At 52.4% G+C, this 17,007-nt stretch overlaps 2 protein-coding genes across 5 annotated transcripts in view; both read right to left on the reverse strand.

Moving 5' to 3' along the window:
* The window catches only part of NF2 (NF2, moesin-ezrin-radixin like (MERLIN) tumor suppressor), a 47,319-nt gene extending 31,945 nt beyond the window's left edge, over nucleotides 1-15,374 (reverse strand). For all 4 annotated transcript variants that reach the window (XM_066562381.1, XM_066562383.1, XM_066562380.1 and 1 more), the window contains exons 1-4: nucleotides 15,232-15,374; nucleotides 3,488-3,613; nucleotides 2,359-2,481; nucleotides 95-178 (exon numbers count right to left, since the gene is read on the reverse strand). In XM_066562381.1, coding sequence (XP_066418478.1) covers nucleotides 95-178; nucleotides 2,359-2,481; nucleotides 3,488-3,613; nucleotides 15,232-15,345 — 447 coding nt within the window. In that variant the 5' untranslated portion in view covers nucleotides 15,346-15,374. The remainder of the gene's footprint in view (nucleotides 1-94; nucleotides 179-2,358; nucleotides 2,482-3,487; nucleotides 3,614-15,231) is intronic.
* Nucleotides 1-17,007, reverse strand: part of UQCR10 (ubiquinol-cytochrome c reductase, complex III subunit X) — a 149,339-nt gene that overhangs the window by 69,516 nt on the left and 62,816 nt on the right. The gene's annotated exons all lie outside the window — the stretch shown is intronic.

Below are 17,007 nucleotides of genomic sequence, written 5' to 3' on the forward strand. Positions count from 1 at the left end.
CCCTGCCTTCCCTTTCCCCAGGAAGTGGCTCCAGCACAAAGCACCTGGATCAACACCAGCCCAGCAGGCCCTTGGAGCATCCCTTGCTGCCTACCTTGGCTTGGACAGCATAAGAGGCCAGCAGGACAGAGGCTTCAGGAGGACAGAAGATTTTCTCATCCAAAATCTGCTTCTTCACCTGCACACAGAGCAGCAAAGGACAGATAGCACACGTTTAGTGGAGCACAGCAGAGCATGACTGTCACAGCAGATGGCTGCAGTTTGTTTTAACTTGAGCTGTCAACCACACAGAGTTAACAATTTTCCTAACACTAATCACAGTCCAGACCCAGGAAATCTCTGGCGGCTCGGAAGGGCTCAGGCTTTCACAGACCACCTTCCTCAGACAGGTTGGTGAGAAGAGCTAAATTTATATGTGGAAAATGACAGCAGCTTTATCCTGTTGCTAAAGGCAAGGGGTGTGGGGAGGGGGAGAACCTTGCTTGTAAACACAGCGATAAAACCTCTGAGGCACGAGCTACGGATTGATAGGACATCCAGCCACGCTGCTAAATAAAAGAGCAGTCTCTGAGCACTGCAAGCTTTGCTCTGGGACATTCAGGCCTCATTGTGAGTCAGTGCTCACCTGTGCTGGAGGCCAATTCCTTGGATCCCAGCACAGAGAGCTGCAGGTCACCTCTGTGGCAGAGCTTTCAGCAGCAGGCAGAGCCCTGCACGCTCCCAGGAGAGCCAACGTGCAGCTCCCCGAGGCCACAGCTTCACTTCCCTCCCTCCTGTGCATTCAAAAATTAAACCTGTCATGTTTGATAGTTTTTGGGTTGGCACACTTAATTTTCCTGATTAAAGATAGGAGGGGAAAAAAAATTTAAAAAGCCTACGATTTCCTGGGAGGCTTAAATGGATTGTTGGAGATGCAGGAACATCAATTTGAATTTATAACGTGCTTTGAGTCCTCAAAGTTGGGTACAACATAATCACAGCAGATATTCTGCTGCATCAAGATAAAAAACAGGAGAGTTTACAAGCTTAGATGTGCTCCTGTTTCCCAAACGCATTCAGGAGCCCAGGTTCCTCTCAGCACACAAATCCCAGCAGCAAAGTCATGGTCTGCATTTAGAAAATGCAGCTTGAATGGCTTTTCCTCTCTGATTTTTCTTCTCAAAGATGCCAACAGCATTTTTCCTCACCGTGGATAAAGCTCCTGGCAAATGAGGCATTCAGAAATAACCCTACAGAGACACCAGTGCACGAGACTGAGCTTGGAAATTAACAGGAATACTTTGCATTTAGAACACTTTTGGCTCTGGAGAAAAAAGATGGACTTTGGAAGATTGAGGAATATCAAGAGGCTGCTGAGCTCACTTGGAAAGGGCAGGACACCCTGCAGGCTACAGAGGTATTCCCAAATCCAGGTTGTCCTGACTTTGGTGTAAAAAACCTAAGAATGAGTGACTTTAAAAAATTTTTTTGTAATTTATCTTCAAATTAACAGCCAGAGAGCAGCTGAAACATCCCAGTGAATACCCAGGAGTCCGACTAGGAGGGCTCTGTTCCCTGTAACCGTGCTTGACACAACTCTTCTGAGGAAGAATGTGTCAGAAAATGGATTTTGTGGCAGAAAATTGATCATGTCTCTGAAAGAGAGCTCTGTGATAGCAGCTCCTTGTTACCAGCCATGCAGCACTGCCACATCATCAGCTGAACTGATTTCTCAGGACACAAAGTTTTGTAGAATAATTTAAATAAAAAGACCCAAGCAAGATGTGTTCACCAGAGTTTCTAAATGCTTTACTGCAGGGCAGGAGTTCCTGGGGCAGGTGAGACTGTGAGGTTTCCCCTTCTCTGCTGTTTTTCCATCAGAGAGCTGAGCTGCTGGGATGTTCTTTGCTCCAGGTACCTGAAGGCTGTTTGGTGAGGAGGGGAACTTTGCTGTGCAGCCTGGGAACAGGCTGGCTGCACTCTGCTCTCCAGGATCCAGCTCCCCTGCTCCACACAACACTGCTCACATCCAAAGGCAGCTGCCACCCCTCAGCACAGCTCATCCCACAGCCTGCAGAGGGACACGAGCCCTTGGCTGACAGATCATGTCCCTGAGCCACCCCCCATGGATATAATGGATCACCTCATCATTCTCAACTGCCAGTTCAGAGGTCTGCCAGTCTGGGCAAGCTGCTTCCTCCACAAAAACCATCCTTCACCTATTTTAGGAAGATTCTGTTGCTAAAGACAAGTCCCTTTGGAGAGGTGTGAACATAAGGATGTGGAGCACACTCTGCTGACCAACTCTCTGACCCTGGGACCTTCTGCTCATCCTGGCTCCCTCTCCCTCAGGTTGGATAGCAGGGTATTGACTCCTACCTGCAGGAAAAACAGGTGCTGGGTGATTTCCTGGACCAATTCCTCCTCTGCATTCTCAGGATAAAATTTGGCAAGGAAGTGAAAGGTTTTGGGCTCTTCTGTGGGAACATCATGATCCAGGACCTGTGGGATACAAAAGCCATTTGGTTTCTTCAAGGCAAGACCCAGCTCCCTTCTGTTCAGATGAGCACATATTCTGTCAGACACTTTTAGACATCTAGAACAGACCTAAATAGTTCAAACACCGTAGTTAAAAAAAGAAAACAAACATTTCTGACACTCCTAATGATGCAAGGGAACAAAAAAAGGCAGAAACAAACAGCATGAGAAATGAGACAGTGAAGGTTGATCCTGATCTGCCACATGCTCGTTGCCTCTCCTGATACTTGCAGAGAGATGTTGGATCCTGCTGCGCCACCACCCGACCTTCTCCTTGTTTTCCTGCACTGAGTTTATCTCACTGGTGTTTCTTACCACCTTGCTCTGCTACTGCCCAGCTGAATGCTGGTTTAAAACCTCAGCCTGAGAGGTGACACACCTCAGTGTCCCTGGCCATCTGGCTGTAGTGTCACATCCTTTGCATGTGAACAAGCCACCCCTGACACCTCCAAAACCCTCCCCTCACAGATTTGGGGAGCATTTCCTCCCTCATCCCCATCTCCTTTCCACTCTGGTTTTCCTCTTCCCAAGCTCTCTGTATTTCTCAACAACAGAACAAGAGGAAACTCCACTTTTCTGCTGATGGTTTTGTGTTCAGGGGCACAAAAGAGAGAGTTTTAGGTTTAATTTGCTTTGCAGTCACCCTGAAGTGCAGCACCCCAGCATGACTGGGTCCCAAAATGTCTCCAGGGGATTCAGTGTGCACAGATGCTGGGATGGGGCACATCTGCCAGCTTTTCCCAGTCTGATACCCCCAGATAGCACAGACATGGGATTTAAGTGCATCTGTCTCAGTTCACCCACCACACAACCTCAGGCATTCAAAGACAAAAGGACATTTTTCCTTTGTCATCCCATACAACCTCTCAAGGGAAATATCCCTGTCCATGGAGAGGGTTTGGAATGAGATGAGCTTCAGGGTCCCTTCCAACCCAAACCATTCTGGGATTTTGTGAACTTTGGTTCCAACCTTCTTGTCCATTTTGAGCCAAGCCACCGTGTCCTTGATGGTGTACTGCAGCCCAAAGAACCAGGTTTCCCGCAGTCCCAGGGTCCTGCACACCAGATCAAACAGGTCCTTCCCTTTCCACTTCACCTGCCAGAGAGCAAACAGGAAGCAGAGTTATGAAGGTGGATTTCAGAACTTCTCTCTGTTCACCCAAATGCACTGTTTTCACCTCTCAAGGTCAACTTTAAACCCCTGTGAATGCATCTGGTACAGACATGAAAATACCTTAAGAAGGCACAACGTTATCTCTTTCCATCTGATCTCATCTGCAGATCACCAGCTCCTCCCTCAGTAGGAAACTGAAATGTGATTTCCCCCCATTTCCAAAAAATGACACCATAAAGCCCCTGTTTCTTGCCCTGGGAAACTAAGGGTTCATTTAGGCTCTTGTTGAGCTCAGGTTTATGCTCCTGACATGTTTAGGTTCCTCCCTGCTGCCACCAGGGAATAAAAATCCCTTTGAACTGCCCCTTGGTGGCTTTAATGTGTCTCCCTACAGGCCCAGGAAGCCCTGCCCAAGCACCACCATCAGCAGCAGGGGTTCAGAGAGAGGAGCCACAAAATCAGCAGTGACACAATCCCTGCATGGAGCATCCAGAGCCAGCGACCCTGCACAGACAGAAGGGAAAAAAGAGCTCCAAAATCCCCATCATTACCACTGAAGTCAGCAGTTCTCTGGGAGCACATTTTGATAGAGTTAAACTGCATTTTCTGCTGAAAATGTTGGTGACAGAAGCAGCCAAGGAGCAGAGAAAATTGGTTGCTCAAGGACCATGTCCTTGGAGCAATCCTGCAGCTGCACCCATGATGCTACTGAAGTTTGCTCATCAAATCGGGAGGTGTTGGGAGGCAGGGAGGTGAAGAGGGACATAAACCACGTGAATCTAATATGCCAAAGCCACTTTGGTCTTCCATCTGCACGCTGAAAACAATTGCTGGACCGAAACATATGGCCATTACTCCGAAGCCCTTGGGCAAATAGATCTCGCGCACTCTCTTGTCACTACAACTCAATCCTGGCGCCACCTGGACACATCAATATTAACGCGGGGCCGCTCCCGCTGTCACCCACTGCCGCCTTGTGGGCACAGCCGGGCCCAGCTCAAGCGATGACTCCGTCACTGCTCTCCCCCTTCCCGGGGAGCACAGACACAGCGCTGACAGTCCCGGAATAGGACAAAGCCGCCGCCACCCTCCCGACAAACACCGCCCCCGGAGCGCTCGCCGCGATTCGCATCGGGCGCTGTCAACACCTCGGGGTCAAAACGCCAGGAGCAGCAAGTTTGGCAGTGCTGGAATTATAACCCCCCCTAATTTCACACATTTCACTATCCCCCAGCCCCCGGGATGGGCTCCAGCTCGGCACAGGATGGCTCAGACTGCAGAAGATCTTTTCCTGACTATGATTTTAAGTGGGAATTTAATTCGAGGGCTCAGACAAAACAGAGTGAGGCCCATTAAAAGAGCTATTTGGTACCATTTTTGCAGGCACATAAAAGCAGGCTGCCAGCAAAAGGCTATTTCTTCACTAAACTGCTTTGTATAAAGCATTATGGGCTGTTTTTCCTTCTCTAAGACCGTATCTCAGTCTCAGCACAGCAGTGCCTGCACCAAACCTTCCCAGGACAGGCTGCTGATGGCTGCAGGACGTGGCTCCACATCCCATGGGATCAGTGAGTTCAACCTGGAATTCCACTGCCTGTGACTCCTCACTGAACCACCTCAGGTACCCAAACCGTGCTCAAGAGCTGACAGGACCCAAAGGTTTCCTCTCAAAACACAAACCACCAGTTTGTTTTGGAGAGCAGCGCTGGGGATTAAAGCAGAAGCTTTGTGCAGTTTTAACTTGGTGATGGGATGGGGTTTGAGCCCATCAACCACCCAAAGGGTTCTGAACCCCTTTAGAATGGTTTGGGTGGGAAGGGACCTTAAAGACCACCCAGTGCCACTCCTGCTATGGGCAGGAACAGCTTCCACTGTCCCAGGGTGCTCCAAGCCCTGTCCAGCCTCGCCGTGGACACTTCAGGGATCCAGGGGCAGCCTCAGCTGCTCTGGGCATCCTCTGCCAGGGTCTCACAGCTGGATTTCTTCCTAACCTAACCTAAATCTCTCCCCTTTTAGTTTAAACCCATTCCCCCTTCCCCTATCACTATCTGCCTGCATTAAAAACCCTCTCTCCGTTTTTTTACGAGCCCCTCTTTAAGGGATTGTATTTTAAGTGAGGCTTCTGCTGCTGCATTTTACACCAGCGCTTTGTCACCAGCGTTTCTGTGGTGGCAGGAATAGACATTTAACATTCTTGCACAATGCTCAAGACTCCAGCCATAACAGAGCACATATCCTCCCCAACTGTGCTGAATTACCTTCATTAAATATATCAATGATCAGCAGCCACCTTTATTCCAACAGACATGATTTCCCTCCACACCTCGGTACTTAAAATAACCATCTGCATTCAAGTGGCATCTTTTGACAGCTGAACTCCAACTGCTTTACAGACATCCAGGACCTCAGCCCTCCTCACCCATGCTTTACAGGCTCTGTGTCATTAACTGCCACATTCTGTGGTTGTAAACTACTAGATAAAACGCCCCTTCAGGGCATGAGGGGATGGACAGAGCTGCTGTCCAGAGAGCCTGGGGGACGGCCAGGACAGGCTGGCCATTCCCATCCACACCGTGTCCGTCACGCCATTCCCTGCACGGCACTCAAGTGACACCTGAAGCACAAAGATGATTTTACAAGCCATTCTGAGCTACTGAGAACAAAACTAAGGAGCTCAGAGCAGAAAAAAACCTTCTCAGCCATATGCTGGGGTGGCTGGCACGATGCTGTAACAAAGCTCCATCTCCCAGCAAAAAGCTACATCATGATAACCTCAATGTGACCGTCAGGACAGAGAGGGATGCGGCACTCCAGCATCCTCCCTGTGCTGCAGGCATCACCTCTGACATTTGCAGCTCCTTTCCCATTAGCAGGATCACAGCACGGGGGGCTGCAGGGATTCAGGAGCGGCAGAAGGGACACGGGAATGAGGCGCGTTATAAACAGGCCCTTACTCCACCGAGCTCTTTGTGTTCTTTACTAAGTACAGAGCGGTTACAATCTATCAGCAAAGCCTTTTAAATTAACAGCACTAAACACTGCAAACTCTCCAGCCAGTGGCTAGAATCGAGTATTTCCAGCCCAGATTATTGGCATCATCTTTTTCTCTGGCGGAGACGGCGCATTTGGCATCTATTAACAGGGTTTGCATTATTTATTAACCTGCACCGGGAGTCATTTCCAACTCGCAGGCAACTGCGCGATTTATTTCGGAGCATAACCTCTCTGTCAAGTTTCACAACTGCTCCTCAGCTCCCCACTCGATAAAGCAGCTCCAAAATTGAGCAGAAGGGTTGTCTGGTCCTCTCATCGGGGGTGACAAGGAGGGGGGACAAGCCAGGGAATAGAGCTGTGCTGGGAGGTTTAGGTGGAGATCAGGGCAAGGTTCTCCTCCCAGAGGGTGCTGGCACTGCCCAGGCTGCCCAGGGAATGGGCACGGCCCCGAGGCTGCCAGAGCTCCAGGAGCCTTTGGGCAGCACTGCCAGGGATGGACAGGGTGGGATTGTTGGGGGTCTGGGCTGGATGATCCCTGTGGGTCCCTTCCAGGTCAGGATATTCCACAGTTCTAAAGAATGGGCAGCAAGGGACAAGGGGGTGCAACCATCCTGCAGAGAGAGGGTTGAGCGAGGGGTGTACACAGAAAAGAGATTCCCAAAACATTGTCAGGCTGATGCTTTTCTTCCAACAATGTCAAATGTGGTAAAGGGGAGGCAAGAGGGATGAGTTTAATTTGATATTTAGGTTCCTCACACAAGAGGCTCTCCTGGGACAACAGGGAGGTGCCCAAACTCCAGGGGACAGAACCTGGCTCTGCTCAGGGGGCACAGATCAAGATCTCACCTCCTCATCATCACAAACACAAAGCCCTGGAGCTTCAGCTCTTCCTAGGACCAGGATGGGCAATGAACAGAGGACACCAAGGCTCAACTGGTTCCCAAGGAAAGCCAGAGCAGCAGTCTCTGCACACCCCACCCATGGGATGAGGTTAAGGCACGACCTTGCAGAAATGACTCACATTTACAGAGTATTTTACTGCACCAATTTACCCGTAAATAACACAGAAAATGGCTTTTTGCTTTGCAGATAATTTTATTAGGCGTTAGCTCTATGCTAGGGATGTAAACAGAGGCAAGAGTCCCTGCTGTGACAGAACAGCCAAAGGACTGCTGGGAAAAGGGGACCAAGCCCCAGGAAAAAGTGCTCAGAGTGAAGTTATTCCTGTTTAGAATCAAATTTTAACAAGAGAACACAACACCTCTTCACTGAAACAGGGATGGAGAGGGCAGAAGGGAGAGAGCTGGGCCTGAGCACAGCATCCCTTCACTAACCCTCCACCTGGGAATGAGGAAATGGATGCAGGCTGCAGCTATTCCAAACCCCCATCCCACAGGAGATGCCCAAACCACCCAGCCACAACAGTTTACAACTGAAATTGAGATGATTTTGAGACTGCAGACCACACTTATTTCTCCTTCTGGACCTGAATGATAACCACAGTGCCACAGACAACCATTTATTTAGATTTAAAGCCCATTTGGAGCAAACAGGGAATCAAAAAACCGTAATATTCGTCAATTTTGTTTTAAATAAAGTGATGTCAAATATTTTCAATTGCCACTTACTGAGTCACAGGGCTGGGCCTTAAAAGTTATTTTTATTTACTAATGCTACACGACAAGTCGATAATGAGCTTTTAATTAAAACCTATTTCTGTTAACCACCGAGGAGGCCAAGAACGCGCCCAGGCGTGAGGATGCAGATGGTGCAGCCAGGCACGTTCCGTGGTGTCTGCCCGAGACACAGACACAGCAGCAACGCTGGGGACAGGAGCCTGTGACAGACAGAGCCAGGGGCCCACAGCTGGTGACAAAGTGCCCTCTGCCCCGTTCAGCTGAGACCTCACCTGCAGAGCTGCGCCCAGATCCGGGGTCCCAGCATGGGAAGAACTTGGAGCTGCTGGAGAGAGCCCAGAGGAGGGCACAGAGATGCTGGAGCCTCTCTCTCTGGGAGAGCTGGGGGTGCTCACCTGGAGAGGAGAAGGCTCCAGGGACACCTCAGAGCCCCTTGCAGGGCCTGAAGGAGCTCCAGGAGAGCTGCAGAGGGACTGGGGACAAGGGATGGAGGGACAGGACCCAGGGAATGGCTCCCACTGCCAGAGGGCAGGGATGGATGGGATATTGGGAATTAGGAATTGTTCCCTGTAAGCACAGATTGAAGCTGTGGCTGCCCCTGGATCCCTGGCAGTGTCCAAGGCAGGTTGGACAGGGCTTGGAGCAGCCTGGGATAGTGGAAGGTGTCCCTGCCCATGGCAGAAGATGGAACTGGATGAGCTTTAAGGTCCCTCCCAGCCCAAACCATTCCATGATTTCATGTCCCAAAGCCTCACCTCACCCTGTCAGCTGGGCTCACACACAGATGAAGAGTTACAGGATCAAGGAGCAGCTCAGTGCAGAGCAAGAAGCTCCAAGAGGACGAAAGGAGGGTCTGGATCCTGCAGGGATCTCTGCTGAGGATGCCCAGAGCTGTAACATTGTCCAGAGCTGCACTTCCACAGTGCAGCACAGCACTGCTCCCTGGCCAGAGGGGACAGCCCCAGGCCTCCCCTCCATGCAGGAGCTGATTGCTGGTGGACACTGGGTGTTTCAGCCTGGCCTGAGCTGCTCTGATGAGCCCTCAACACCCTGAACATGCTGAGCTCTGAACACAGACACTGAGCACAGCTCAGCCGGGCTGGGAGGGGCAGCCAGTGCCTCACCCCAGGGTGATGCCAGGGTCAATTCCTCTCTTCCCATCTCCAGGGCTGTGTCATTCCCTACCAGTGTTGCCTCCCAGCTTCAAGAAGATTATTCCCAGGGCTGCTTCCCTGTTCAAGTACCTTTAATTTCAAAAACCACCTACTTGAAAGACACTGCCTGTACAAAGAAAAAAAAAAAAAAAGAGGTATTAAAAGAGCATCAAAACTGGAGTCTACACACCAAAAGAGAAAGATTTACTGTCCCAAATGCCCTCCCTCCTTCCCCTCTGGATTAATTAACAGAGTCTGAAGATTGACAGCAGTTTTGAACAGTCTTTGGAGAGAAGCAACAGGAGTTTCCTACTGGCTTGAAAGAGGCTGTGATGGGAGCAGGGGATCCAGAGAACTTTCCAGGTGCAGGGTGAGGCACCAAAGCCAAAGAGGATCCATGTCCACAAGTCACAAGCACAACCTAAGGAAATGAACTGCACCAAACAAGACACCTCCAAAACACCAACTCCCAAATGTCACTGGTGTGAATCAGAAATTCTGAGGTTTTGGGGCATAAACCCCTCCAAGACACGAGTGAGGAAACAGCCCTTACCTGCTGCATCTCAGAAGATTCAAAGAGAGCAGCACATCCTCCTGAGTGCTGGCACAAGATCAGGACACACGGGCACATGGAGGAACAAAACACTGACTTGACAGCTGGTATCCCAACAATTTATTTGGGATCATGTTGCAGCTAAGGGGGACTATTTCTCTCAGCTTTTTAAAACAGCTGTTCCTGCACACAGAATGGTCTTTTCTTGTTACGTTTGTGTCCACTCACAGAAGCTTTGCAGCATCAAGAGGTCACTGTCCCTACCAGCACCGTGCTGCCTGAAATTGGGAATGTATGGATCTTTATAAACCCCCTTCCAAGTATCCTGCAATGCAGAAGGAAGCCAAGGGCATTCTGCTCCCTGATTTCCTCCTCCTGCCTTTTTATTTTGGTGCAGTGACTGGACACAGCTCAAAACTCAGCCTGGATTTACTGCACCAGCTCTTCCTCAAAAACTCATTTCCACCCAGATTTCCACCACCAAATCCTTGGTTGTTCCTGTTCCAGAAGATGAGCTTTGCAGCTCAGCTATACAAGTCCCTGTGTCTGGTGACAAAGGGACAGCACTCGGCCACACGTGGCCGAAATCAGGACTCTTCTACTTACAAGGGCTTTACACCCAACCTCATCCAACTGGCCCTGCACTGAGTGGGGCACTGGCTAAAATAAAGATCCCTTCCAACCAGGATTATCCTCTGGACAGAGAGGAACTGCTTAAGCACTGAAGCAATAACTGGATGCATGTTTAGACCAGCAAATACATCAGCACAAACCTGCCTCTTCTTGCTGCTTGAATACCTAAGCTGTTTCTCCAGGCTGGCTGTAAAGCTTTTCCAATTCATTTTTAAGACACCAAAAGATAAAGGTTGGGAAGCAGCTGGGCAGTGAGCTGCACCTTGATGGAGTGATCATCCCTGCAGGATTCAAGCCCAAAATCACAACACAACAGAAAGGGAAAAACACACCCTTTGGAAAATGGGCCATGGCTCTGAGAGGGAGACACACTGACAGGGCTGAGCATTGCAAGAGGAAGAAATGGGGAAAGAAACCCAGGAGACCAAAAGAAAGATGGAGGGGTTCTCCCAGCAGCCAGGGAACTTGGTTGTGAGAGGGGAAAAACTGCACATGGCGGGGAGAGACCAACCTGACATCAGCTGCAGCATCCCAGAGATGTGGGATAAACAGTGCTTTGGATGTGGACTCAAAAACACCACGGGGTTTTCATTACTGAATGACTCCTGTGTAGGAGCATGGGGGACAGGATGGTGGGGATGGATGGAGAGCACAGATCTCTGCAGCCAGGTCAGGAACTTGGGGTTCATTGCAAAGGGCCTGGGGGCAGGGCCCTGCTGGGAGCTGCCAGGCACAGCTGGAGCAGGGCTGAGAGAAGAGAGGGGCAGAGAGGATGAGAGGGTGAGAGAGTAAAAGGGTGAGAGAGTAAAAGGGTAAGAGAGCGAGGTTCCCATTCCAATACCATAAATCTTCTTCTGTGTTGAATATTCTAATTCTCACTAACCAATCTAGTACAAGATACAAATCCTACAGCATTTCCATACAGCCTATAAGAATCATTACATTACCATACTGTGTTACATTTTAAACCCTAAAATCTCCTCTTTGGGCCCTTCTGCCAAGCTGTAGGGTCTGCTCTAACCCTTGGGCCTGTATGAGAGCAGAGGGTGTTGTTCCATCAAAAGGGGATCACCTTCAGCTGGCCATGCCATTGTTTTCCAGTTGTTCAGTAACTGAGGGATCTCAAAGCTTGCTTCCATTTCAATCTTGCTTACAGTTTCCACATTCTCAAAATCTTTTGCCAGGCAATCATATTTATAAGGCTTTCCTGTTCCATCTTCCCCAACACTCATGGAATGGTTTGGGTGGGAAGGGACTGAAATCCCATCTTGTTCCACCTCCCTGCCTTGAACAAGGATATCTTCCACTATCCCGGGCTGCTCCAATGCTCCAAGCCTCTCCAACCTGGCCTTGAAAACTTCCAGGGGCAGCCACAACCTCTCAGGGCACCCTGTGCCCGGGCCTGCCCACCCTCCCACGTGGCTGTCCAAGGCTCTCAGGAAGGTGAGGCAGCTGGGGGTTGCTTTAGCACAGGGATTCAAGAGCTATGCAAATGTCTACCCTTCCTCCAGATGTTATCAATTAATTAGGTACAGCTCAAACCTCGGAGATGGAAGTTACAAAATGAAGACACTCGCTTTGTGCATCCAAGATTTCCCCAAACAAATCTGAAGTCTTTAAAGTGAAAACCCACCAGTGATTATTAATCTGCATCACCATGTTAGAAAGATTAAGATCTCATTTCTAGGAATTATTTTAGATTTAGGCTCAATTTAGAGACATCAACTGCAGAATAAACAGATGCAAAGCAGGTTTAATCCCTTAAAATGCACAGCTGGGGATTTCTAGGGAGCAGACTGAAAAATTAGCACTGAGGAAGAAGGTGAGTCTCCAGCAGCTATGGCTGGGTCATGGAATCATGGAACATCCCCAGGGATCATGGAAGACCAACTGCAGACATCCAACAGAGCAGCAGCTCCCTGTCCCTGTCAGCATGAGGTGCCACTCACAGGCCACAAAACCACATCTTAACAGCCCCCAAACTGCAGGATCCCCACTGCACCTCCTTCCACGGATCCTCTCGAGTGTTTGTGAGGCAGATTTCCCTCTCCTTCCTGCCCAAAGGCACCTCAAAGCACACAGAGAGTGGGTAAACTGTGCTGCTCACCCTTCTCCTGGCAAACCTTGGGATAGGGGCCAGATTCCTTCAGGGAGGAGCACAACCTGTCCCAAATAATTGACTCTCCCACCCCACTGGCTCTCAGGAGGGCACAAGCTCCACTCCTGGCTCTCACTGTGGGTGTAGGGAAAGCTGAGCCCTTCCCTGGGCCACCTCCCCAGCCCAGCCACTGGAGGTGTGTCTGATCCCTCTGTCCCACGGGTGCTTCTGCACAGTCAGCACACGAGGAGCTTTCCCCAGAGCCTCCCAAGTGCAACACAAAAACTGGCACAGAGATCCAGCCAGGGAGCTGCCCTGCTCACAGGGAGCTTGGGTAAAACCCACACCTCCAGCTGGGCTGCCCTGGGCTTGCAGCAAGGCCAGGAAGCCACAGAGATGCTCCAAGAGCTGGAGCCAGGCTGGGAGAGCTGGGGGTGCTCACCTGGAGAGGAGAAGGCTCCAGGGACACCTCAGAGCCCCTTGCAGGGCCTGAAGGGGCTCCAGGAGAGCTGCAGAGGGACTGGGGACAAGGCATGGAGGGACAGGACACAGGGAATGGCTCCCACTGCCAGAGGGCAGGGATGGATGGGATATTGGGAATCAGGAATTGTTCCCTGGCAGGGTGGGCAGGCCCTGGCACAGGTGCCCAGAGCAGCTGGGGCTGTCCCTGGATCCCTGGCAGTGCCCAAGGCCAGGCTGGACATTGGGGCTGGGAGCAGCCTGGGACAGTGGGAGGTGTCCCTGCCATGGCAGGGGTGGCACTGGGTGGGCTTTAATGTCCCTTCCCACCCAAACCATTCCATGATTCCATGCAAACTCACTCCTAACCTGCAAGGTGTGAAACAGCCCCATCACCCACCTGCATCCATGCATCCAGGCATGCATCCATCCCCTCTCCTGCCCCAATATTCCATGCTGAAGGGTGAGGCCTGAGTTCCCTCTGCATCCCCCCTGCACCAGCTCCAACACAAGGAGCCCTCAGCAGCTCCTGAGCTGCACAAGTTCCTCTGGCAGGAACCTCCCAGAGAAGTCAGCTGGAGATGGAGCAGTTCCACAGCCCAATCCCACGGGAGTGCTGCCTCCTGGCTGCACACAGCCCCTGAGCCCAGCGGGAAATGACACCCGGCCACAGCACTGAAATTCACAATTATTTACTTTCCATCATCAGTCAGTGCTGCAGCCTCGGGAAAGCAGGAAAAACAGAGCCAAGACATTCCCACTCTGCTGGAAGTGGGAAGCTCACACGGCTGCCCAGAGCAAATCCTCAATCCCTAGGAAAAGCAGGAAGTTCTTCAAGGCTGAGAGAAGATTTCCAGAGCCAGGAAATGGGTGATGACAAACTCCCCTTGGCTGATGGGCGCTGGGAGTCCCTCAGGGTTTGGGTCAGGATAATGAAATAGAAACTATTAAATGCAAAGTTTGACTGAGGTTTCAGTGTTTGTGTGGCCAAGCCCTCAGGATCAGCTGAAAAAGCAGAGCAGATCCCAGGGTTTGGCAGCAACGCCCTCAGAGAAGGTTTTACAAGTTCCAAGGGCCCCAAAAAGGGAAATTATCACAGAAAAGCCAGACCCAACCCCCTGGAGCATCCCTCAGCCTCATGATGAGCTAAGAGCTCAGGAAAATGCCAAAATTCTGTTCTTGGGCGTTTGTGGAGCACTTGGGAGTTGGATTCCTGTGGATTCAAGCCTTGGCACTGAGGTTCCTCAAGCCCTGTGACAGCCACAGTGTAGTGGTGACTTGGGCTGGGATGGCAGGACAGCACAGGATTAAAGCCCAAAGGAAGCTGGATTGTAATGAGAATAAAGCTGAATTATAACCAGGATAAAACTGAATTACAGCCAAAGTATAGGATGAATTATAAGGACAATAATGCCAAATTGCACCCAGAATAAGACTGAATTATAAACGGAATGCAGCCAAATTATAACCAAAATACAGCTAAATTACACCTGAAGTGAAGATGAATTATTGCCAGAATAAAACTGAATTATAATCAAAGTATAGGATGGATAATAACCAGAAAAATGCCAAATTATACCCAGGCTAAAGCCAAATTATACCCAGAGAAAAGCCAATTTATGACCAAAACAATGCTGAATTACACACATAATAAGGATAAATGATAACAAAAATAAAGCCAAACTATAACCAGGATGTAACTGGATTACAAACACAGTAACACTGAATTACAACCGAAACAAAGCCAAGTTATGACCAAAGTAAAGCCAAATGACACCGATTCATAACCAAAGCAAAGGTGAACTACTACCATTAGAAAAAAAAAAAAAAACAACAAAACAAACCCAAGCCGAATTATAACCACAATAATGTGCAATTATAACCAAAATCCCAGCAGGGTAACGCCGATTTATAACCAAACCAAGGCAGTGCCGCTGCTGGCCCCGGGCAGGCCCCGGGAACCGGCGGAGGGTGGGGGGGACCGGGAGGGAGCTCCGGGCCCCTCAGGGCTCTGGGGGGGTCTGGGGGGCCCGTCCCCCTCACGGGACCCCCGTGCCCGCGCGGGCCGTCACCTCGCAGCTGAACTCCATCTCGGCGTCCATGGTGGCGATGCGCACCGTGAAGGTCTTGGGCTGCTTGCGCTTGAGGGAGCTGAAGCTCATGCGGGACGCGATGGCCCCGGCCATGGCGGCGCAGCGCGGTCAGCGCGGCGGCGGCGCCATGGCGGCCCAGCCACGCCCCCTCCGCCGTGCCATTGGCCGCGCCGCGCGGTGCGCCCGCCCCCGCCGCTCCACGCAGCCAATAGAAAGGGGCGTGATGGAGAGGCGGGAGCAGAAGCGGCTGTGATTGGGTAAAGAGGACGCCGCTCAAGAGAAGGGGCGGGGTGAGGCGGGGCCATTACCAGCGATGTGAGGAAGCGATTGGGCGTGGCGGTGTCGCCCCCTGGCGGCGGGCGGAGCGCTCTGCTCGCGGGGATGGACACCGGGACCTGGCGTGGGGACAGAGGGACACCGGGACAGGGGACACGGGGACACGGGGGACACTGGGACACCGCACACGCGGGACAACGAGACACAGGGACACCGGGACACGGGGGACACATAGACACGGGGGAAATGGGGACATGGGGACATGGGGACACGGGGGACATGGAGACACCGGGACTCAGGGACACGGGGACACGGAGGAACACCGGGACACGGGGGAACAACGGGACACGAGAGAACATCGGGACAGGGGGACACCGGGACTCGGGCGACACAGGGACACCGGGACACGGGAACATAGGGACACAGGAACCGTGTCCCCAGAGCAAAACGGGACACCGGGACACGGGGACACGGGAGGGTGTCAGGGGACCCTGGCGTGTCCGGGGCCCGTGAGGTATCAGGGATCCGCGGGGTGTCCGGGATCCTGGGATGCCCGGCGTCCCTGCGCCGTCCGTGGGGAGCCCGGGTTCTCTGGAGGGTCAGTGGGGTGTCCGCGCTCAGTGGGGTGTCCGGGGTCCCCAGGGTCTGTGGGGTGTCAGGGGTCCCCGGGATGTCTGGGGTCCATGAAGTGTCAGGAGCCCGTGGGGTGTCTGGGGCTGTCCAGGGGTGTGGGCGCTCAGTGGGGTATAAAGGTCCTTGGGGTGTCACGGATCGCTGAGATGTGAGGGCTCTGTGGGTCCGTGAGGTCCTTGAGGTGTCCCCGGTGCCGTGGGTGTCCCCAGTGCCATGGGTGTCCCCAGTGCCATGGGTGTCCCCAATGCCGTGGGTTTCCCCAGTGCCGTGGGTGTCCCCAGTGCCATGGGTGTCCCCAATGCCGTGGGTGTCCCCAGTGCCGTGGGTGTCCCCGGTGCCGTGGGTGTCCCCGCAGGGTGGGGTTACCTGGGTGACACGGGGTGATGTCCCCTCGGTGGTTGCCGGGGCGAGGGGACCCACGCGGTCCCGGGGCCACCCGGCTGTCCGGGCTCGTGGGTGGGGGCAGAGACTGGGACCAGCGCCCGGGGCGGGCGGGGACACGGGGCAGGACCGGGACTGGGACTTGGACTGGGGCTGGGACCGGGACTGCGGCTGGGACTGGGACTGTGGGGCTGGGACCGGAACCGCGACCGGGACAGGGACTGGTACTGCAGCTGGGACAGGGTCTGGGATTGCGTCTGGGACCGGGACCGGGACCCGGACCGGGACTGGGACTGGGACCGGGACTGGGACTGGGACCGGGACCGGGACTGGGACTGGGACTGGGACTGGGACCGGGACCGGCGCGGCGCAGCGGGACGGGACTGGCACCGATAGCGGGACACCGGCCGGCGCTGGGAGCAGAACCGGCCCCGGTAACGGACCTGGCACCGTCACTGGGATGAT

The sequence above is a fragment of the Molothrus aeneus genome, chromosome 18 (genome assembly GCF_037042795.1).
Source record: "Molothrus aeneus isolate 106 chromosome 18, BPBGC_Maene_1.0, whole genome shotgun sequence".
Lineage (NCBI taxonomy): Eukaryota > Metazoa > Chordata > Aves > Passeriformes > Icteridae > Molothrus > Molothrus aeneus.